Below are 25112 nucleotides of genomic sequence, written 5' to 3' on the forward strand. Positions count from 1 at the left end.
GAACAGTGGGGCTTGGGAAGCCCCATCCAGGAGGAGGCTCTGTCTGTCTGGGTAGACAGGCAGAAGTTGGGCTGTGTTTGCTTGCAGTTGCACTGACCAGGAATAAAATTTGTTTAGATAAGATTAACTGAGGTTAGCCCCTTTTTTTGTAGTATTGTCTGAGCAGAAGCAGTTCTGGGAAGAGAAGTTCTTTATTTGTAATGAATTGTGAAGGTTATTATGGTCCCTAATATAAAAATCATCACAATGCACTCTGATGATCAAGGATCTGTCATGCAAGAACTACTGAACTCAGTCATATAAAATATACACTGAGTGGAAATCTATACACCAACATCAGTAAGTATCATAGACTGGTGGGTCATTGGCCTTGGAAGTACAGCTTTCATTAGGATTTCTCCTACTTCTGAAGGAGTACCTCAATGTACAGAGATAGGGAGATCCTCCTGCGTAGGCATCTGGTACAGTTGCTGTGTAGAGGTGGGTAGATGATTCACTTCTGCATTTTAGCTCTAGTTACCTTTGTTATTTAGCCCACATACTCTGGTGTCTGCTTCAGCCTGTGTGGCTTTGAAGATTTTGTCTGTCTGTCTCCTTGCATGGAATTCCCTAGAGAACTTGCCTGTTCCATTAGAAAGTTAATCACTCTGCTCCATAAAATTAACAGGAATACAGTTTGTTTCCTTTTGCATTTTTATGGCAGTATCAAAAGTTTCTGACCAGTTTCACTGGCTTGCTGGCAGATGTGTCTGGTTTGTCTTGCACTTCATCCTCTGCCCTTTGTCAGAAAGGGGCTCAGTCCATCCGTGCTGCTGGCTTTTCTGTGTGCTCCACTGAGTGTCATGTTCATTTTCTCCCACTAACTTTAACCTCTCATATCAGTGCTGTAAAAGTTGATGGTTTTTGAAGTGTTCCTGCTTTCTGGGAAATCTAAATATGAAAAAAGTGGTTTTTTAAATAATGTGTCTTATTCTAGCTACCATGTATTTTCCATATATTAGTCTTTCAGATGTTGTCTGGTTTTGAATGTTTTTAGGTTTTTCTATTTTTTTTTAACAAACATCTCCTATATATAGCAACTGCATAGTGGCATGACCTTTTTCATTAAATATATGGCAACATTTTGTATTCTGTGCTCAAGGACAGTACCTTACTTCATGAAAACATTGTGTAATGTTTAAATGCTTTGTTGATTTGGGGCTTTTAAGCATTACCTGTTTTATAATCTATTTGTTTATGATAGCATGAGACTGTATCATTTTGTGATGTTCTATATCGACTTCTGTACATACGTTATTGCAAAATATAGTTTTGTGATCTCTGTTTTTACTTGCCCAGTTCTTCAGATAAATCACTAAGGAAATAAGGTTTAATATTTTAAACTAACATGTTTTCAAATTGTTGTCTTCTCAAAGCGAAAGAGGGCCATGGCCATTCTGTCCAGTGAAGCAGTATGCCACACTAGTTCATCATGGTGTCACTCTCCCTTGTTTCTTTGCTTTAGTTTCCATGACTGGTTGTCATAATTTTATTAATTCTTAAGAATGTGTATGGTCCAATCTCTCTGGCTCTTTTCATCACTCCTAATACTATAGTGTTTCAAAATTCTGTGGTGTCCTTGATGTGTTTCCATGTATTGCTATAAACTCCAAATCAGCTAGTGTTACTGAACTCTACAGAGCGTGGCAGAGTTCACTGGAAACTCATCACACTGTTGTAGCTGTTGAGGCACAATGTGTTGATTTGCCCCAAAGTTATTTGTGCTTGGGTTGTTGCCCCTTTCATTTTCTCCCTGGTGGAGACTTCCTCCAGCCCCTTCCACACTGCTGTCAGGAGGAGAACCTTGTGTTCGTGTATTTGTTATTAGATTGAAGGGGGGCTATAAAACAGTTCAAGTGAACTTTTTGCTCTTGACAGTGGCTCAGTCACTGGTGCCCTAAGGGTTATCTTCTTGGAGCCTTTGATTCTCTTTTCAGAGTTAATCAGAAACATAAACTGTTTTGTCCTGAGACCTGCAAGCACTGAAAAGCAACAAAGGATCAGCACAAATCACTAAACTTGCTATGGCATACAAGACTTGGTCATTTCATTAAATATTTATCTGTACTCTCTTTTATTTTCTGCACCTGTCATGTTTCTCAGAAGGGACAGGGTACCTTATCACCTTGTCACCGCATCCACTTGTTCTTATGCCTCTTTGTGAAATAGCAATGGGAAGCTCAATCTATTTTAGTGAGTCAGACATAGAAAAATTCCTGTTAGTTTAAGCATTTTTCTCTTTTGCAGGAAAATCTTTTAAGTTCTGTTTGCCTAAGTATGACAGACCTTTGTTGTACCTGAATCCTGTGTGTTTTGTTTCTGGTGTTTCTCTTTGATTTTTTTTTTATTTAACTCTCTGGTTTGATTTTGGGGTTTTGTTGGGGGGTTGGGGGGAGCATTGTTGTTAGCTTCTAGTCTGCATCATTAATATGGTTTAAACATGAACATAATGAGGTATTTCCCTTTTGCAGTCCTGCTTCTTTTCTGAATAAAGGATTTCAATCTCTGGAAATTTATACCTGATTTTGTACTGATGTGTGCATCTACTGCATGCAGCTTCCTGTACTCTTCACATTCTGTTCTTGGTTTTGAGCATCATTGAAGCCTTTACTGTTGCCAGTGAGTGCATGGCTCTTCTGCCATCTGGGTCACTGAGTGTTCTAAAAGTACTAAACTCTTCAGTATGTCCCAAAGAGTACTTTCTGACCCAAATGGAGAAATGAAAGTGCAGGTCTTGGAGCTTGACTGCAGAAAGGAGCTAAATTTGTCTACCAGCAAGATCTATATGTATGGAAGATTTATTTTTTTAAACTTGTTCCCATAGGGTGAAATATTCAGATTGTTTTCTGTATTATGTAGCTTTTGAGGGTCAAAGCTTTGCTCTGTTTTTCTATGTTACTGTGCATTGGAACATCTGGATTTTCATAAGCTATTATATGTATTCATGACTTTTCTAGTTTTGTTTTGGAAAGCTTATAAAAAATATTAGAGAACATGTATGCAGAGCTCACTATACAACCACAGCATCTTTTGATACAGACTCCAAATTAATAAAGCTTTCCCATGCTTCTGGTTCTTTGATTTTGTCAAGAGGATTGCTGGCTGCTCACTTCCGTATGTTGATGTGAACATCTGTATTTCAGTAATATTGTGTCCAAGGTCTGGTATTCATTCCCTGCTACAAGTCTTTCCCGGCATTCCTTTTGTCCTGTACGATTGAAATACTGTGTTTCACTTTGTGGTGTTATACTGGATATGGCTATTGAAACTCTCTGCTGAGCTACAAGTACAAAACTTTGATCATATTTCTATCTAAGATCTCTGTGCTTCAAACTGCTATCTTGATGCATAGCAACTATTAGGTAACACAACTATTAAAGGAAGTGCATTTAAAATCTCTGTAACATTGCTACTGGCATTAACTTTCTATTCTGGTTTCTAAAGTTTGGCCAAAATTTTACTTTATTTATGTATTCAGAAGAAGACATTTTCTTGTGTATGACTGATCATTTGGCATATTTTTAAAAATTATTCTCCATTCTAATTAATTTATTCTGATGACTGATACTCTGCTTTTTCTAAGTTCAGTGAGTAGCTTATCTCAGAAATTCACAGTAAAATGCAAGTAGATGAGATTATTTCTCTGAGTAAGCTAAAATAAGTTGAATAGAGGAATATCCTTGTCAAGGAAACCTGAGAGAAAATTTTATATCTGAAATTGTGAAAGACAGTTTCAGATGTCAGCTGTTTTGAAGAAAATAAAAAGTTGAGTCCAGAAAATAAAGAAAACAAGCATCAGCAGTTGCTATCATAAAACCTTGTGTGCGATTCTCCTTTTTTTCTTCCCTCTCGTGTGTTGTGAATGTTGACACTGGACATAATACAAAAATTTTACAGGAGTCTTACCAGAACCTTTACCAATGCTGAAAATTTATTTCCAGAATTGTTGTCTAGATCCTCTGTAGTGCTCAAGTCTCTAATTAAATTCTCTAATTTGGTGGCAGGTGGGTGAAATTAAATTAACAGGACTTCAAAATATGCTTAAACTTAAGGCTAGGAGTGAATTAGGTCCTGTGTTCTGGGCATAGCAGACTTGAATGGCTCCTTTGAAGGAATCCTACCCTAGAGGGCTCAGCAACTTCATGCTCATTAAAACTAAGAATCATAACTTGACCTTTGGCAATAGATTCTGTATGTGTTTGACTGTGTTTAGATGAGGCAAATAAATGCAGTGCTTTGGATGCTGCTGCAATTCATACGGGGTAATGAAAGAAAATCTTGTTTCCTTCTACGTAAAGACATTTTCACTCCCAGCGTTGCTACCACACATTCAGGGGCACTGACGTAGAAAAGAGTGGCATTACCAGAGTCAGCAAGACCTCAGGGACCATTGTTTTTCTAAGCAGCGCAACAGAAACATGCTCTGAGCAAGGTAAGAGGGCAGCAGTCTGGAAGCTTCTCCTAGCTGCCCCTTTCTCAGGCGCAGGGTGGCTGGCGGGAGGTGTCACTGGCAGGAGCTGGTGGCACCTTTGTGGTGCGGGGTGGCTGCAGGCGGCTCTCGGTGTGTGCTGGAGCCTGCTGGTGCCACAGCAGGCAGCGTCCCATAACACTGCCACTCAACTTCACAGTGTGCTTCCTGCTCAGAGGTGAGAAGGGCAATTGAACAAGAGCTGTAGGATTATTGGAGGTGTTGAGAGGAGCTGCTGCCTAGAGGGATGACTGTTTTGTAAAGGTGTTTTCTTTTGAAAGCACATTTTAGCAATCATTTCCATATTTACTTCACAAAATATTTGAAACTGTATCTGTTTTTCAGGTAGAAAATGTCTATAAAGTGATTTCAAGATATTTACCAAGTCTTTGTGGGTTTTCCCTATTCTTTCTTTGTCCTCTTTTCATCTTCCAAATTGCATTTTCTGGGAATTAAATAATAATGGGTCTGTTTTGTCAAAACTCCTTAGCCACTGCAGTTTGCAACCCAAAGAGAGTGTGGGAGCCTTCTAACAGTACACTGAATTTTTTGTCTGATAATTCTCAGGAACAAAAGTATTATTTCAGTTGCTAAAATCTCAGCTGCCATATTTTCACGTAATTACTGAGAAAAAATTATCTTACTGTATGGGAAATGGTGACTAAATGTACCCTTATTTTCAAGTACAAGTTTAGAGAATGCCTCATATAATACGGGTATCTGCTGCTCTTATATAATCTTTAGGTTTATATAACAGTCTTTGTGATGTTGTTTCATCTCCCTATTCAATTTGTGAGAAAATTTGGAAGCTTTTGTCCTGTTGGAATGCATAATTGAGTTTTCAGCTATATCTTAATTTTATTGTCTTCCCCTTTTTTTCAGCCTTTTTCTCCCTTTCCTATTCTGTTGTATCTAGTCATTGCAGAAACAGAATTTATGGTATTTTGTAGTGTCTCTACACCATGGTGTGCATAATACCATGAACAAAGTAACAAAAAGTCAGATGGTGTTTTTAGATGGTGTCACACTAAAAATTACTGCAGACATTAAATAGTAACATTGTTATGTGCCTCTGATCTTGACAGATACTTGGTCATAATTGTAGCCTGTCTACAAAGATTTTGTATCTCATATTTAAGAAATAAAACGTGGAAAAATCGTCAGTGCATTTGAAATTCTTTTGTTTGTTTTAATACTGTTAATACTTGTTAACGAACTTTGGTGCTTACCAGTTCCTAAATATTTTTTTAATTCTGGTGAAGATTAGCCATATATTCATTTTTTCATTCTTGCAAAAATGAAGAAATAAAAGATTGTTTCTGATTATTTCTGATTTTGGCTTGGCATGGGTCAGTATTCAGATCTAGGTTGCTTTGCTGACATTTGCAGGTGACTTCTGCCTTTGGGTGTGCTGTTTGGTTTTCCATTCTCCCAAGGCTTAGGCAAGCAGCCCCAACCCTCAGCTTCTCTCCTGTTACTGACAGTGCTCTCTGCAGCTTGGCAGGGACGTGCTCTGTCTTACTGTCATTTTAAGGTCCTACAGATTTCGCATTTAGCACTGTCTTAAGTGTCACAGCTTTCATTAGGTGGAAAAGGATTTCTTTGAATAATTAAAAAGGGTCGTGTTTCCTCTCCTGGTGCTGATTTGAATGAACAGGGAATTGTGCTGAACTGTGTCATTGGCAGTGAAGGCTGCACTCAGACAAGTGCTGCTGGCAGCAGCAGAGCCACATAAGAGGTTTTTGCTGCCAGCTGCTTCTCCAAGCCTTCCTCTGTGTGTGCCAGCTGAGTGCCCAGGTAGCTGCTCCCTAACCTGGGCTGTCCACACAGTCCCTCGGGCATTTCCAATAACAAAGCCTTTTTAACCTGTGATTTGACACTGAGGGTTAGGAAATGAGTGTGGTGTTGTGATGTTTAGTGGTGGTTCCCCGCCCCCTCCAACTCCCTGGGCATTGAGCAGCTGGAAGCAGTGACCTCTTCACCCCACTCAGATGCATCGGGGCAATACATCTGCGATGGCCTCAGGCAGTCGGAGCTTTCTTACGACTTGAGAGCCTCAAGGGATTCTGGTCAGTCTCATTTGTGGGTAGCGAATGGCCCGGAGATGCAATATATTCAGTAAGAGTAAGATAAAGATAATGCTAAGATATTCAGTAGAGAACTCAGGAAGCTCTTGCAGTTTTGCTGGTGAAAACCTCGACCTCTGTGAGTTCTCATGCACGTAACATGGGGGTTTTTCACACTGAAGTGCAGAAATTCCCATTGTAAGCATATACAAGTTTCTGTGTCTCTTCCCTGAATCGCAGTACTACCAGGTGTATGAGCACTGCGATGTAACTGTGTGCCTGAGGTGTATACTTCTAAGCAGACTATGCTACAATTCATTTCCCCCTTCTTCATTACAATTTGAAGTGTGTTACATGAATATCAGGCAACAGAAATAATTTGCATAACTATTCTGAATAGCACTAAAGAAAAACAGCTTTATTGTTTCAGGAGGAGTACTTCCATTCCAAATCAGGACAAAATAGAAATCCTCAAAATTTTCATGACTGGCAATACCAAAAAAAAAAACAACAAAAAAAACCACCACAAAACTAACAATTTTACTGTAGTTCCTTAAAAACGTTTCCCAAATACAATTTTTTAATTCTTTGTTTTAAATTATATAAAATAACTTGTAATGCTGATTGGATTACATTTGGAATCAATGTTTTTAAATAGGCAAATAGGAGTCTTTCTGAGATATGTCAGACAGGTGACTGAGGAATGCTTTGGAGTGCACAGCTTTGTAGCACCTCCAAGAATGGTTTGTAAGTGAAGTGACTCCTCCAATGATAAGGAGCTCTTGAGGATAGCATTTAGGACTTTTAAATCCCTTCTGGAAAGAGGGTTTTGTTACAAAAGCCAAGACAGGAGTATTGCAATGCCATTGTTTTAATACAGAGGCACTTCAAAGTACACAGTCTAAAGCTGTAGATTTACAGAATGTTTCAGAATATGTGATGTTGTGTTGATTGGCACAGAAATGGATCCATACTGAAAAACAAAAGCATATATAATATTGTTGCATAACTGAAACTTGATAGTTGTTTTTTTTCCCCTTTACTTTGCTCCTCCATCTTTTAAAATTCTGATTTATAAGTGTTCTAAGTACAGTAATATAAAATTATAGTAAATGCAGCTAGGATAAAATGTCTGTTCTTAAAGCAGGCAACACAGATTTAGCATCACTTCTCTGCTCTTTGTTTTGGACTGTAACAAAGCAAGTCCCTTCTTTCCTGGCTGTTGCAGATTACCTGTATCAAGATGATTTTACATGAGAGGTGCACATTTGCTTGTTACCTTCAGAAACCACAACTGAATGCTGAGGTGAAAAAGATGATTCTTATCCATTCATTTCATATATTTGTCAGTTAGAGAGTCTCCTTTTGTAATACTTAGATGAGTGCTTAGAGAGGTCACAGTACACTGAGTTTCAAAGGTTGAAACCAAATTTATGTCAGCGTGTGTTTGCATCCATATAGGGAATAATTTTGATACTTTGGGGGAGAATTGCAAGTAGGAGGATAACACTGTATGATTTCTTCTTGTATACCAAAATGTATGTTTAAAACCAAAAACTTTTTCTATACGTTTTGATAAAATACATCTGATTATTTATCTCGATTTTGTTTTACTGAAAGAAGAAGAGAAGCAGGGAAAAGAGGAAAAGGCATTTCTGCTAAAGCTGCTCTCTGAAGGGAGGCTATTGCTGCAATTTCATATTCAAGCTTTTAGCAGTACTCATCAGTGTTTGTTTAGGTCTTCTGAGCCTACAGTAACAGTAATCTTATTTTATCCAGTATTGGCATTGTCTGACAGGCTTATGGTATGGCAGCAGGCTAGTGGCTTCTTGTGGCTGCAGGGAACAATCTTAGTGTAGCAGCATCCACCAGGACTGCTGTGCACCTGAGCTGCAGGAGCCACTGAGACATGGCTGAAACTTTTTTTTCCCCCACGTGCCAAATACTGGTCAATATTAAAAACTAATTATTTACAGGTAAGAAAATGTAAATTATGTTATTTTTTTCTAAAGTTATAGGCTTCATGCTTTGTTTTAATACCTTTTTTGTTGACTATGTAACAGGAATTTGTTCTTCAGTTTAACAAGACACATCTGTGTCTTTCCCATATAAGGCTGTAGGCAGAGTTGATCAAAATAATCTGAACCTTTGTTTTCAGTTTTAACAATCTGGCCACACACATATTCACATGTGTGTTGGTAGGAGTTGGTGTGGTAACTACATGGCATTAAAAAGGCAAAAAGAAAGCAGGTCCATCTATACCTGGGGCTCTGCATCTCTAGTTGAACAGAGCCCCTCTCTATACACCTTATTGTTTCTGGGATTTTAATGACAATGAAATAGTTTTGTTTAACAGCACTTTTCTCATGTATATATTTCTGTGAATTGAAATTATTCTTCAGTCTTTAGGCTGTATTTATTCACCAGAGAAAGTAAAGCAAACTTCACAGCAAAGCAAATCCTGTCAGAACGAAGGGCTACATACCAAAGGAAGAGATTTAAATCCTGAATGACTACCACTGCTTTTAGAATAAAAATTCCAAAAATTCACTATACCTACTCACAAGAGAAGTGTTTAGAAATTTTCCCTAGTGCTGTAAATGGTTTACTGGTGTTTGCAAATCCAGATCTTCAGCAAATGGCTTGAGCAAGGAAGTGGAGAATTCAAAGTGCTGAGCTTCAAACCAGACAGGGGTGGTGGGTTTGGGGAAGGACAGGAAGGCTTTTGTTTTGTGTGGAAGTTTTTATTTAATTTTTTTCAAAATGCATTGACAAAGAGAAAATAAATAGTCAGTACCTTTGCAAATGGCTACAGCCATGTGTAACCCACTGAACTAAATGGAGTTCCCTACAGGCATCAAGATCTGACCACACAGAAGATGATTTGGGATTGACTTATAGTTAGATTTAGAATATTTTTTTCCTTTTGCATTTTTGTTCACTGTATTTTTTTTTCATTTTTTTTGTGCTCACACCCACAACTCCCAGGATTCCTTTTTCCTCTTTGTAAGTTATAATGTACTGTTAGCCAGTCTTGTGAACAAAGCTACAATTACCTTGTTAGAAGGAGACAATCTGTGTGAGCATACATGATCAGATCTTTGAGCATGTAAGCAAAGGTGAAGCAGGGAGGCTTACATATGAAAACAGAAATTATGCTAATGATTTCTGAGAGCAATATAGTTTTCTTCTGATTATCTCGTGGGTTTTATTCTGATTATTGTGTTAAGAAATTTTATTTGTAGTTGAAGAGCTGAGTGGAATATGGAATGTGTTTATATATAAAGCAGGATCTCAGATCTGTCTGAAGAATAGAGGAAGAATTGTTCTGCTTATGACGGAGGCAGTACTGCTTTTGAGGCTTTTTATTTCCATTCTTTTTCCTAGATTTATGCCTGACTTTTATAGTTTGGAAAGCTATTTTTTCTTTTCAGCTGCACTTTTTTAAATAGTAATTTGTTAAAGCCTTGAAGAACTGATGTTTTAGACATTTACAGTCCATTCAACAGAAACCAACATAAAATATTTTCTGACTATACTCTACCTAAGATGGTAAATCCAGACTAATGAGACCTTGAGAGTAAACTGTTCTGTTCTGGCTTGCTGGACTAAAGGAGATGAATGAGCAGAACCAGGCAGGCTTTTTAACCTGCTGAAGAAAAAGAAAGTAATCTATTTTTTTCAAGCTTTTCGTCTTGTCTGGTCATATGGTAAACCAGGCTTGCTGAAAGGCTCGTGCTTCCTTTGCTTTCTCAAGTGCATAGGTGTCTGGCAAAGAAATGTGTGGCTTAAAAAAAAACAATGCTCCACTGATGATATTAATGAAGCTAAAAAAAATTGATGGCTAATCTTATGAAATAGACCGGCTTCCCGAAGTATAATTAAAATTTAGAAATAGCAAGCATAGTGCTTAAGTACTATACTATTTCAGTTTGTTTTCTTTTGGTGTTGTAATGGCTGTCTGTATCTCCTTCAACGTTTTGCCAATTTGACAGTATGATCAAGTAGTGTAGGAATGTGCAGGGTCAGACACAGATTTTTTTTTTGCTGTGTACAGTTCCAGTGTAATAGTTTGTAGTCTACAAATGTATTTTCTGCCCAACACATCACAGATATGGTTGGGGTTTTTTTTTCAAACAAGAGGTTTGTGTTTCAAATTTGTATTTTAATTTATATGCAGTAAGATGGAATGTCTTGGAGAGAGCAGAAACATTTTATCCTTCTCTGATTGTGAAGGGGAGAAAGGAAAGCTTATTATTTAATCAGATGTATTTTTAGCAGGCTTCCATAATTGGCATGAGACCCTCAATCTAAGTACTTGTTTTATAATGGAGATGAGCTGATCCTTTCATGTTCACTGGTTAGCTGGAACACAATTTCAGTTCACACAAAGCTTTGATACCCTCTCCTTTAGGGGTTAGTGCCTAAACAAGGTCCAAGTCTCTAATATTATCAATTCTTGTAAGAAATTACATGCTTATTTATTGTGATAATTGCACTACACTACATAATTCCGCTATTCTGGTTTGAATTTTTAAATTAATTTTATTTCTCTTTCTTACTCTGAAATCATTAATTTAGTTTAATTCAGTTTGATTTATAAACCTTGATACGTCTGCCTTGGTGCTGCTTCTCCACACATTGCTACTTAGTAGATCCACATCTACATAGCAGATCCAATTAATCCTCTAATAATTTGGTGTAGAGGTACCCAAGCTACTGCCCCAATCCAAAGTAATGTATCCATATGAGCTCACTCCAGTGCCTGGGGTAATCAGAAGCAAGGCTTAGTAGCCTGTGTTCACTACTGCAGTGAGGTACTTGAATTGATCCCAAGATGCAAAGTACTGCTTGCACATTTGGCATTGTGACGAATTGTAGGAATGCACTGGCTCCCTCCAACAGCATTTTTTCTTACTGTTTGTGCTGCAGCCCTATGTAATGTAGAAGTGATCAGAGATAGTCCAGACAATTGTTGCCTATTGAAAACATTCACCTCTATTTTAATATTTAATTCAAGAGCACATAAATATGAAAAGCTTCACAGTTGTGGTCCAAAATAACTGGTTTTTGATTGAGAATCTGAGCTGTATTCTACCAAAGAAAATGTAATGTGTATTTCTATTCTAAAAGATTAATCTTGTAAACCAGAAGTTCCACAGGAAAGTGTTTTTCTTGATGCCTGGCTGAAATACATGCAGCCCATGGCTGTGTGTTCATCTTGCATTCCTAATAAGAAGCTCCATATTCACTGTCAGACTAAATTAACATAGTTTGAGAAGTGTCTTACAGGTTAGTTTGAATCACTGTTCATTTGTCAACTACTACTGTTGTCTCCTGCTTGCTTCTCAACCTTTTAATCAAAACCAGCTCAGGCAGAGTAATCAGATACTACTGTGGGTGATAGTGACTCAGGAAACCCTCCCCAAATTTAAGCCTTCTCGGCTGCTTCAGCAAAGAGAAAGTGAAACATGTTCACCTCCCTTGGGTCTTGGAGACTTTTGACAAAGAGGCTATTGGACTTCAATACGGCAGTGAATAAAACAGAAGCACTGGGAGTTGCTCGTGCATAGGGCTTTCTGGTTTTGTGGGGTCTTTCTTCTTGTTTGGGGCAGGTTTTTTTGAAATAAAATGTCACCAAATTTCACTCCAGTTCTCTATGTGGAAGGGCATCTTGTTTCTCACTGAACCGCCCCTTTTACCCAGATATGTGGTGGATAACTAGAAAATTGTGTGTCGAACTTTAGCAAATATTGTTAGTAGCATTATTCCAGGCTTAATGTTTATTAATGTCCTCCAGAAAATTTTTTGTCTCAGCTTCCCAACACTGCCCAGTGGGAGACTGACCGAAGTAACTATTTTGAACTAGGTGTTTGCTGCCTTCTCTGATAGCTAAGAATTTTTAATTGGCAAATCACCCTCTTTTCTTTGAGATTTGATATGTAGTCATCTCATTTCAGGGTGTTTTTTATTTAGGCTTTCAATTAGGGGAAAAAAGTTATAGTACAGATAATAGGGCAAAAATACTTTCAGCCAGGTTTGTGTGCTTTAATCTAAGGTAATGCACCAAAAGTAATAAAAGATTAAATGGGCATAAACTTTAATGTCAGATTTAGTAGTCATTAAGAACTTTCAGGTATTCTGTAATCATTAATTCAGTTCTTGGTTCATTAAAAAAATGTAAAAATGTAGTTGTTTGATTTGCAGTTAGAATGGAGCTGAAGAATTATTTTATTAGTTGCAAAACTTATGTCTGTCTTTGTGTCAGAGGTGCCATTAAGCCTTTTCCAATGCAACCTTATTTACAAAGCTCAGTCACTCTTGTATTTAAAAGTTCTTTTTTACAAATAAAAAGTGCCACTAAAACACCTGAATCGAGCACTTTACAAGCTATGCATTTCTGTCTGCCTAAGAGCAGACTCCCACTTTCCTTCACTCCCACAAACCCTAGCATGATGCAGTGATATGTCAATTATATTTTTTTTCCTGAACTTTTTGTGACAATGTCAAGGTAAACTTACTGAGGACTAATTTAACTGTTTATATTGCTCTAGTTTTGAATCATGTCTTGACCAGGAGTTCCTCTGGGTTTTTCTTGTGTTGTATTGTCTAGCTGTTGAAGGGTAAATAAATTAACTGAATATTCAATGTAATCAGCCGGGTGTTCTATTCAGGTAATCATTCGATCAGTAAAGTCACATAGGTATTTTGGAAGATGTTGTGTTTATTATGGGAGAATGTACAGTAAAGAGTTGATCAAACAATATTTTTTTTGAGCTGATACACAAAAAGAGTTTTTTATCGGGTACAGACATTTCCTAGTACGTGGTTGTTTAGAAATCCAGTGTACCTCTTGTGTGCTCTGAATTGAAATATGAGACCTGAATTCAGAGCTAAAATACCTGGGCTTCCAAGAAGTTATATAACTAATTCAGTTTCAGTGTAGTGATTTAATAGATTCCTATAACGTATTGATCTGAACATTAAGCTTTACACACACGCACACACAAATCCCTTTCTTCCATGTTTAAAGTAAATTTTATTGAGGAATAGCTTGTGAAAGTACAGCAAAGTTGCACAGATTCTAACACTTTGTGTTTAAAAGCAATTTCGCAGGTAATCCACAGTAGGTAGAACATGCCCATACATTTGGTATTAATAAAAACCAGTGTGTTTTCATGGCATGATGCAGCCACAGTGTCTTGGTGATGCTAATAGTCACACAACTGCCAAAAACCCCTAACTTTGAGTGAACAGTGCTTATGTTTGATTTCAGTACACCTCTAGGAATTTCTGTAGACTTTAGGAATCTTCTTTTTAGAGTGCCGTTATTTCAATTTTCTGTATTTTGGGTTTGTCCTTCAAAGAAGCACATGGTATGACATGTGTATATACATATATGAGTATTCTTATTGATTTATGTGGTTACAAATATAAAATATTCATACCTTAATAGAAACTAAAACCAGTCTTTATTGAGTTAAGTTGTGAATGTGGACACCAGCCTGCAGAAATGATTGATGGTTTTCTTACCACATATAATAGCCTAACAGGATTTCACAAAACCTTTGTTCACACACTTAAAAATTATCAGAGCATTTCCTTAAAATAAAGAGTGATTAGTATAACCTTAAACTGCTGCTTCAGAGACATTGTCTTAAGTGTTGCTTCAAAAAACAGGTGTGAAATTTAAGGACTTTCTAAAAGTTTCTTTTTATAAATAAGCACTGTAGATTGCAGTTGTATATAGATTGATACATTTTGTGTTCATTTTTTGGGGGTTTTTTAACAAACTTTCCAACATAGACATTGGAAGTAAGTTTAGTTATAAATAGACATTGGAAGTAAGTTTAATTATAAATTACAATTTTATTATATTTTTTGTTTCTGTCTGAAAATTACCTGCAGGTATATTGAGAAGCAGTTGCAGTCAGATTTCACAATTTATTTTATAACCTCATAAACCTGCACAGCTGCCTTTTCCTGTTAAAGTCCCTGCCAGTTGTCACTATTGCTTCCTTGCCCTCTAGTTTACTGGAGTGAACTCTGCAGCTCACCCATGATGTTGTGCATCCCCTCTGATGTGCCTGCTTTAGCTGTGTTGTAGTGTTGTTCAGGAGTGAAACCCTTAAAACACAAAGCCCAAGGCCACTGGGTTCTTGGCAGTGGCTGTTCCACCCAGCAGACCTGCTGCTTCTGGCAAGCTTTGCTTTACAGTATGTCATGTAGCCATGGCCCCTGAGCCCTGTGTCCCTGCTTTAGGGGACCTGCTTTCCTACTACACCAAGCTGCTTCTCTGCTCCTCCACACTACTGAGAGTTTGAGAGGGGACTGCTTAAACTGAGTAATTGATGTCATTTGTTGAAGAGGTATATTCATGTTGTATGCTGTGATCACTGTAATTGAGAAATATACTGTTCTGTTGTGGGTAGCACCCTCGTGGAATTTCTTCCCTACTGCTCCTTTTTCTTAGCCTTGCTAATCCTCAGGAGTAGAATTATTCATGGTCAATGTACTTACTCCTGAATCACCCCAGTAATTTACTACAACTTCTCTGTTTCTTGTTCCCCTTTGATTGGCCTCTCCATGTAGTCATATAGCACATAACACAAAGATAGATTGTATGGCATTCTCTGCTGGGGAAAATCAACACATAGAGCAGGCTCACTGCCAAGATGCTCATAATTAAACTGTTGCTATGGACAGGATTACATCAATGTTTCTATCAATCATTTGCTGCAGTTTTGTGGCTATTTGTATTTGGAATTTTTTTATGTTTTAGATTTTATCATCCTTTTACTTAGTTTTCAATTCAAGTGTCACAGCATATAGAGGGAGATATAAATAAAAATAATTATTGGAAGATGTAGGGGAAAAAAAAGATAAGCCAATTCTATCATTCAAAGATTGTGTTTGAAGCCAATATCTTTGTGAGGTGTTCATGGTATTTCAGCTGTTAGAAATGGCCAGATGCAGTCATTTCCATTTGGTGGTCTTCATACAGTTGTGACCTAAGAGTCTGATAAAAAACTACCATGATGTCATAACAGTCCGTACAGCCAGAGTGTTAGAAGTTTACCTTAAAATGCTGCAAATTCAATAAAACAGCAGGTGCCATAGAAAAACAGCAGCAAAGCAGTTTTGCTTTGCATTTTTCTTCTGTCCCCCATCCCTCTGATTCATATGCAGTAAGTTGTGAGATGGACTAATGATAGAATAGCATGAAGTACACTGATGGATTGGAACAGCTTGCTTGCTTGCTTGTGCTTTACCTGCTGCTTTATCATTGCTACTGCTATCCCCTATGACAATGATCTTGCAGCAATTAATTCCCTTTGGTAGCACTCAAAGTGTTTGGTGTTGGAGCTAACTAGTGTGCAGTGCATTAAATGTAGAGAGGTGCAGGATTAGAGCCAAAATAAGGTAGTCTGAGTGGTAGCAAATGATATCAAGTGCAGCTGAGATCACTGTAACAAGATAAACAGTGTGGTGTCAAAAAATTGTCTCCCAGTTGACAAAAAGATCCATATTTTATAGATTGCCTTAAAAATTGAAGAATGGAGTCAATTATAGCCAATTATGATGCTACATTTACTGGAGTAGTTTTTATATCCTTTGGGGAGAAATAAGGAGACATTCAAGTCAGTCAGAAAAAATCTTTTGCATTTGCTTCCCTGTTTTATCTGAACAGAGTTTTTTCCCTTTTCTTCAGGTAAAAACTGTGTATGAAAGCTGGGACTGTATTATCTTTAGCAAAAAGGTTTGGGGTTTTCTTAGTTATTTTCACTTCTTCATGTTGCACAAAAAATATGATAGATAATATGGCAAATAGAAGAAAAAAATCGAACATCAGCTCCCCCTAGTTACATTTGGGTTTACTATAAAGGAATTGTAAAGGCAATCTCGTCATGGCAAAGTGTGCTTAGTGCATGGTGACATGTTGAATTTGACTTGTTTCTTTCCCAAAAAGGAGCTTTTATGTCACTGAAGAAACACCAAGTAAATACTGCATATTTTTGTCTTCAGTCTGTTAAAGTGAAAATAAAGAAGCAAGACCATGAAATGGTTTGCTCAATTGTGTTCAGTGCTCAGTTGCAACCCACAGTTGGTTTTTAGTGAATAGATGTAAAATGGGATAAAAAAGCAGTGTATTGAAGATGGACAGACAGACATGCATGTTCTTAAGAGATCTGAGAGGTTGCTTAAATGGCTGAGAGGCAAGCATTTCTTTAATGGCATTTACTCTGTCATTTAGATTTTCTCCCGCCTCTGGTTGGATTCCCAAGAAGCGTGTTGGGGAGCTGTGCATCCCGTCTATCTCGTGCTGTAGTACTGACCATGAGGAGTAGTTTCCCTTCCCCTAGCAAAGCATGCTCTTGGTAATTAGTGGAAGATTCAGCTATGTAGGCAAAGGTGTATTGAGAGATGAGAGCTGACAATAAACAGGTTGTTTGAGTAGTGTTTCAAAGTGTTATCCTCCTCCTGTTCAGGATTTCACTCACCAGTTAACTTCAGAGGGTGACCTAGTACATGTGCCAATGACAAAAGCTACTTGTAACAATTCAGATCATGCTTTCTGCTTTATGAAATGGGATTGTAAAAATCCTCTCAAAAATGACATCTGAAATAGCATTAAAACACAATTTCCCTTTGATAAGGTTTTAAGGCACTCATATGAAAAGTGACACTGCTTTGGGTAGCTCTGTGTCAGCATTATGCAATGTGTTGCACATAAGTGACATTAATCCATTGGGGTGTAAGGGTCACTTATTTTTCTCATGAAATCATTAAATACCTTTATTGATTTCTGTTCAATCAGTTGCATTCTGCTCAAATATAGCAATCTCTAGACATGCTAATAGAGCTGTTTCTAATAATGTTTATAAGCCACAGTTTTAATGACAGATATTGCACTCAAAATAAATTATCATGCCTAAGTAAAACACAAAGGAGCTTAGGGAAGCAATAATATTGTGCTGTTTGCAAATTACCTGAGCCCGCTTTATTGCAAAAAAGATGATTTTGTGACACAGATATTCTAAAATCCTTAATTAACCATTGTCAGTACATTCTTTGCTTTTTCTCTTTGTACGAAATTGATTTGTGTATGTTTGGACTGCTTCAGTTGTATGATTTTTTCTTTTAAAAATCACATGCAAACCCAGAAACCCCGTCATAGTAAATATAAAATCTGTAGTACTCGCTTTTATGCTGAAGGCTGTTTAAAACTTGGATCATAACAAATGCTGTATGCTGGGATGGCATGCGCTTACTGTACTACCAGATTATTTTGTCATAGGAAGCAATGTGAGTGCATGGAAAGCTAGTAGATCAAGTACAAGCAAGAGTACCTTTCTTCATTTTTTTAATGATGGAACTGATCTCTTAGGAGGAAGTACATGAGACTCAATTAAATAAAACAGGTGCTGTATGAATGGATGCATACTAGACAAAGGAAAAAAAGAAAAAAGTAAGTAATTTTCTGTCCTCCCTGCTTGGATGCTGTCCTAATGTCTTTATCTTAACAGTTGGCCTGAGCTTTCCTTACAGATAACTTCAGCTGTATTTTCTAGGTTGCGGAAGACTTGTGATAGTCTTTTTAATTTTTTCAGTTATCTGATATTGCAGTTGTTGCTTTTTACCACACCTCTTCTTGCTTTTTTCCCTTTGGATGCAAACAGTTCCTCAGAGTAAATTGGCAGCTTTACCCTGAGCATAGCAAAAGCAGACCAGTACATTTATCTCTGCAACTGAAACGTGAAGTTTTTGCTTCCAAGCAGTGAATTGCATCTTGCTGAGGAATTACTGTTTGGGTTTTTGAGTTTCTTCACTAGGAGCCTTAAGGGACTCTGACAGGTCTTGTCGAATAGCGTTGGTCATCCTTGTCTCAGACACCAAATGGTGCCAAGTGCTGGCAAGTTTATTGCATTGTGTCTGGAGAAGCTGTTGTTCACTCAGCATTTTCTTCATAGGATGCCTGCCTGATTTCATTGAAGGAAACCTGAGCAAGGCTGTGTTATTAATGAATTATGACAAGCCTTTTGCCTGTCAGGCAGAGAGGTTCCTGCTATCTCCTTTTAAGACAAAAACATAATGGAAGATGCTCAGCTGGGCAAGCTCTCTGATGATACTCCTTAAGTGCTCATCCCAGGCTGATGCGAATACGCAGAGAGCCGTGAAGCTGCAAGTGGCAGCGTTTAATACCATCTCCCTCATAATGCCTGAATAATTTTCCGGAGAGCGATCGCCGCAGCTGCCGTGAGCGTGGTTATTTGTTTATTTTTCACCTTGTCCTGGCGGGCTGCTGACCGAGCTGATCCGCTGCGGGCGCGGCGCTGCCGGCACGGCGGCGATTCCTCGCTCGCAGCTCCGGCGCTCTCCGGAGCGCGGCGGGATCGGCAGCCCCAGCCCGAGCCCGGCTCCCGGAGCCCGGCACTGCCATGGGCTGGCTCCCGCGGCCGCTCCGCGAGGGGAGCTGAGCAATGCTGGCGAAGGATGGGAAGGAGGCAGTGAGGGAGCCGGCTTATGTTTTTCTTAATGGATGTTTGTGAGCAGGAAGGAGATGGCGTGGGCTGTCGGGGTGAGTTACGGAGCGCGTTCTGCGATCTCCCTCCGGTCGGGCGGCTCATTATGTTAAACAGTGCAGCTTTTAAAGCGCCGTGGCTCTCCTTTATGTGCCTTGGCCTTCATTTGCTGAAATGCTTCAAGTTCACAGTGCTCAAGTAATTTTGGAAACGGGGTGTAATTACGAGGGTTTCTTATGCTTACCAACAGCTTTTTTGAACCATTGTAATTATCATTACTTGTGGATACTGTAAATTGAATACCCCTTCCCTAATTGCATTCAACTCAAGGGCTGGCTGCTTAAGCAGCCAAATAAGAAAAGTTCACCTGTTACTATAAATAGCAAATTGTTCTTTTAGTTCTGCTGACCTTTAAAGCAAAGTGCTTTTCACGATGTTGTCAGGTGTACATTATAAAGATAGCTTGTAATTAGAGCTGTAATGAGAAATTCTGTTAGAATGGCTTTCTGTAAACTTCATCTATTCAGTGTTTTCTAACTGCATGAAGAATTAAAGTTTCAGGGTGTTTAGGACTTTTAAAGGGCAGGCTGCTGGTTTGTAGCTCACCTGTTCTGCCCGTGATCTCTAGCTGCCCAGTGCTACTGCCAGTGCTCAAAGGCAGCAGCTGCAGCAACCCTGCCCTTTGAAAACAACATGGGCTCAACAGAATGATTTATCTAGCGATCCAGGGGATTCTGTGATTAATTAATGTTTCTTCTGTCACTTCAGGAGACAGATTGTCACTTAATCTGCTCTTGTGGGCAGCAGAAGAGAAAGAGAGAGAGACAGTGGTGATTCCCTGGTTGGTGATGGTTGATTTTGGTTTTCTTTGGATAGCTAATGTAAGTGCAGTCTTGCTGAAATGTCTTCTCATCTGGTAGATGGACATGGAGCTTGAGTTAGTGAGGTGATGTGCCTTGAAGTGCCTTGAGTTCAGTCTGCATCCTGTCACAGCATCACCAGTTCTGTGCCTTGTCTTAAGAATGCTGAAGGCATTTCTGTGAGAGCTTGGATTGACTCTCATTTATTTGTGGTGACTGAAATTTTCAGTGCATTGCTACCAGCTAATATTTACTTCGTCTTCTTCATTCTACTTTAATTAAAATCATACTCTTTATTCCTGTAGAAGCTTTTTTGTTAGTTGAGATAACTTATATTTCCAGAGCTCATCCTGCTGAGTGTCCTTCATGATGTGTCTTTAAAACATGCTTGGGCAGCACAAATTGAAAAGTGCATTCGAAAAAGAAAGAAACTTCAATTACTTCAACAGTAGAAAATTACAGCTGGAGGAAAAGAATAAAAAAAATCTTTATTTCATGGTGTAACACTGTAACGTTTGAATAGAAATAATCACTAAGGGATTTTTAATGAAATATAGGGCTAAAACGAAGGCAAAAAAATTTCAACCTGGTCTGTTTTAAATGTGTTATTTTCATCTTGGTCTGTTTTAAAATGCGTTAGCAACTCTTAGCTAACAGTTTAAGCTAATTAAATACCCTGCATAGCTTTATTTCTTGTTGAAAAATATTCATATTCATATTTGATAAATTTGTGAGTTTAAAATTAGGTAATAACTAATTATCACCATGCTGCTTTTTCTTCCAATGTATTCTCTCTCTTTCTGTATTTATTCTATTACATGATAGGCAAAGCTACTGTAAAGGTAGGTTATAAATTGTGGACAGAGTATATTTCTCCTATACACAAGAGTGGGAATATGTGAAGTAAATAGACAGTATTTTATGCAAGTAGAAGGTGCACTATAGGTAGCCACTACTGATAGATAGAATTTGTGTCTGATGTGTAACAATCCAAATAAAAACCAGAACATTGTCGTGGCTCATGAAATTAGACAAAGATACAGGTAATACCAGTCCATTAGCACACAGACAAGCCCTTTCTCATAAAAACAAGAACTAGATGTTGTAGTAGAGATGTGTAGAGATTAGCAAGAAATCTGAAGGCTTCGATTTAATTTAGTTGTTCTCTGTTACAGAACCTCAGTAGGTAAAAGTGATTTTCTGTTGTCAAGCACCAAAAGACTGGTTCCAACAGCATCTTGAGCAGGCTATCTGATAGGGAAGAAAATGAGGAAAAGAGAGCAGGCAGTAATGCAAGACTTAGAAAATTTTTAGTTTAAATTGTTTTTACTTACCCTTTTGTGGGCACTTGTACCAACCCTTAAGGCTTAAAACTTTGCTGCTTCAAGATGACACGGCAAAATGAATTTTAGTTGGCTGTATGCTGCTGGAGTGAAGGCAAATCTTCAAACTTGTCCTTTCCCAGGGATTTCAAGTACTGGGTAAAGCTTGTGCACTTAGCAGTAGCTAAGCTTTCGATGTATAGCAATGCCTTATAATAGAGCTCATTGGTTGTATGTGTGTAATTCGTAATTTGTGTGTAATCTCTCTTTTTGAATGGTTTATCTGCAAGTATGTAGAAGACCCTCTCTGCTTGAGTTTTGGATACAGTCTCAGAGAACTCTTGTGCAACTGAGATGCAGACAGTGTTGAAACTGCTGTCTTTGTCCCCCTAATTGCAGGTCACTCTTCTGTTTTAAAATGCTTTCTGGTTTGCTCCAATCTTTTTAAAAGTAAGCACAAAATACTCAGTGACGAAGCATGTCCCCAAAACATATCACTGGAAGAAGAGACAGTGTATGAACTGAGTGACATTGCAAAGTGGCATAATTGTGTTCTCTGCTTTGCTTCCTGTTCAGCTCCTAACAATACCTAATATTTGGGCTGCTTTCTTTTGGCAGCTGAGCACTGAGCTGACATTTTGATGGCACTATTTATTGTAACCTCAAGGTCTCACTCCTGAGCGATAATGTTCAGCTCAGAGCCCATCACTGTACATGTGAAGTTAAGGTTATATTTTCCCATGTGCATCACTCTACACTTATCCACACTGAATTTAATTTACCATTCCATTGTCTAGTCACTCAATTTCATAAGGTCCTGTGATTCTTCACCACTTGCCCTCATCCTTACTGCCATGAATAAATTGGTATCATCTGCAAACTTGGTTGCTTCAGTGCTCAGTTACCTTTCCAGGTCAATTACAGGTGTGGGAATGGGAGCAGATCCCAGTGCAGATCCCTGTGGTGTTCCCCTAGTAGGCTTCCTTCGCTATGCAGGTTTGACCATTTACCCCTAATTTCTGGTTATGTCTCTTACCCAGTCATGTTGCTGTGCAGAGACCTCTGTTTTTCCATGGGTGCTTAGTTCCTTTAAAAGCCTTTGGTAAAGTACTTGTTAAAAGCTTTTTTGAAACTGATTGACTGCATCACTGGTTTCACATGTTTGTTTGACCTATTCAAGGAATTGGGTTAATTTTGTAAGTCTTCACTTAATGAAAACTGAAATTTGATTCTTCTTAGACCCCACTTAGGGCCCACTTAGTCTTTTTGCTATTATAGTTTCTATTAACTTCACTAGTGTATAGATGTCAGGTTTGCAGGTTGCTGTTCCCCTGGAGCTTCTCTGGAACCTGTATTAGGATTTGGCAGCACATTAGCCACATTGGAGACCTCGAGTAACAAGGCACTGTGGAGAGGGATGTTCATTAGTAATTCAGTTATTCTCCCTTATCATTTTGCACTCTCAGGTGAATGCTGTCTAGTGCCAGCCATTTCTTACTTCATTCACAGAAAAATTTTGGGGCTTTTTTCCTATAGTTCTGTAACATCCACCATAACAGAGTTCTTGTTCCCACTAACATAATAATAATAATAATTGTAATAATAAATTGAAAACAGATCAGTTGTTAAAAGCTGAATTTAAAAAATGCAAGTATTCTGATCTTATTTGCAAGTAACATACTATTATGTTTTCCTTTGTTTGATTTTGTATATTTTCATTTCTCTTACTTGTATTTGAGAGAATGATGCAAACAGTTGAAAGAAGGGCAAGATTTCATTTGCAGAGAAAAAAAATTAAATCCTGAAAATTTAGAGAGTTGTTATTTCAGTTATATAAATCTGAGATGTTATTTCAAACCATGGTCCTCTAGAAAGGAAGCAGTATTTTTAATCTGGCAATTTCTTTTTATTGAAAACACATATGTCCTCTATCAGTAATTATCAGTCTTAAATTACATTAGACAAATTTTAGCTCGTGGGTAATAAATGTGTGACAGCACCATGTGTGGTTTCTGAGTGAAGCTTTTGTCATATTTCATTTTGGGGGGATATTCTTTTGACATTCCTCCTTACACATATCCCATTCAAAGCTGAATAAAAAAGTGACTGAAGGATACTTTTGGGGTCACAATCTAACATTACTTTGGACAAAGCTGTTTCAGTGTTTGTACTATATATATTCAGATTTTAGGGATTTGGAAATTAATTTTAGTCACACTAGGCTTAAATTTTGAACCTCTCAAGTTCCTCAGCTCTTAACGCCCTTAAGTGGAGTTCTCTCTCCACAAGGCAGAAGAATATGGCAGGTGAAATCCTTGACAACTGGTCCTTTTACTTCTTGAAAGCAAAGAGCAGTAAAGCTTCTCAGGTGTCTGCAGAAGCATAGCCATGATTTCACTGCAGAGCTCTGCTGAGGACAGCTCTGTCCCACTCAGTCCATGGAGGCAGAGCAAGAGATTGTTCTTGTGTTTTTATCTTACAGAAATAGGCTTTGTGGCCCTTTATAGAGTCCGTGTGATGGAAAAACTGGCAGCTCTGATGCTCCAACTTCACTCTCCTCTGTGTTTCACATCCTGTCAGTCCTCAGTGGGAGAAATGACTGATTCTCTTTTTCTTCTTCCATGGGCATTCAGGGGCATGAGATCTGATTCATCACAGACACACCACTCAAGCTGATACTGCCATTGTGCTCGCATTGGAGGAATGAGAAAAGAGTCTGTTTTAACTGGGATTACAGCATTTTTCCAGTTATGCATAAAGACTTTGCCAATTATAGGAAGAAACAGTTTTTGTATTTGCATGTTTTCAGTTTGTCAAGGTGAAAATAGGTGAGGTGGAGAGAGAGAAAAACAGGGCAAAAATCACTAGTTAATAAGGTAAAATGAATTACATGTAATACATGGAACTAACATGATGTGCATTTAATTTAAACAGTTTGGCAGGCAAAGATTAAATGAAAATTTACCTGTAGAACTGAGAACTATTTATGTGGCATTCTCATAAAACTGCTTGATGGTGATTTTTTCCTGTTCTTCACTTTTGAAAATTACTGTGGACAGACCAGAAAACTGAAGTACTGTCATAATTCTTCTAGCACAGAGAAATAGCATGTAAAAGAACTGCCAAGTTCTAGTCCAACCCTACTTTTTTAATGATAAATACATGCACTTTACAGAATTACAGGTTTCAGGAAGACTTCCCCACATCTTTCCCCACTGTATTCATGATGTCTAGGGAAATCGTTTTGGTTTTGCCTTCTGGAAGATCTCTTTGGCAAAGTATTTTGGGAGTATCAGAAACAGGGCAAGAAACAAGTTGGATATCAGCTTTGGATATCAGTTTGCTTGGACATTGGCAAGACCCTGCTGTCAGATTTTATATTGAGGGAAAAAAATCCCTCACAAGCCTGAATGACAAAAAGCTTTGAGGCTTTTCTTCTTCAGTTGTGCTTTTAGGCAGCATCACCTGCCAGGATTACAGAGACATATTACAGCCATGTTAAATCTAGTTCATTACAGGGATCTTGAGCATTGGTCTCCTAAGGACTAACATCTATATAAAAATAATCTGAAAAAGTGTAGGAGAGAAACTGTTTAACAAGAGGATTTTTAAAGTTTGCTTCAAACAAAATAGATACAGGAGAAGACACAAAGTACTTAAAAAAAAAAAACACAACCAAAAAAAACCTAGAAAAGTGGAAGTATGGATGATAAGAGGCATTATGTAGAAGATGGTCTGGTCTTTGGGAGATTTCTGAGGATATGCCAGGGACAGGCATGAGCTGTTGATTTGTGCATACCAGCAGCTCATGACAGCTGATTTAGTACTAACAT

At 38.1% G+C, this 25112-nt stretch overlaps 1 protein-coding gene across 43 annotated transcripts in view; it reads left to right on the forward strand.

Annotated features, from left to right (window-relative positions):
* TENM3 (teneurin transmembrane protein 3) overlaps positions 1–25112 on the forward strand; it is a 1290895-nt gene that overhangs the window by 1078200 nt on the left and 187583 nt on the right. The window contains exon 1 of one of the 43 annotated variants that reach the window (XM_064417811.1): positions 17928–18043. The exons of 40 other annotated variants lie outside the window; for them this stretch is intronic. In XM_064417811.1, coding sequence (XP_064273881.1) covers positions 18004–18043 — 40 coding nt within the window. In that variant the 5' untranslated portion in view covers positions 17928–18003. Of the gene's footprint in view, positions 1–17927; positions 18044–18882; positions 19154–25112 lie in introns of those variants that run through there. 2 more of the 43 variants (XM_064417800.1, XM_064417810.1) reach the window with 2 other exon arrangements.

Source organism: Passer domesticus, chromosome 4 (genome assembly GCF_036417665.1).
Source record: "Passer domesticus isolate bPasDom1 chromosome 4, bPasDom1.hap1, whole genome shotgun sequence".
NCBI lineage: Eukaryota > Metazoa > Chordata > Aves > Passeriformes > Passeridae > Passer > Passer domesticus.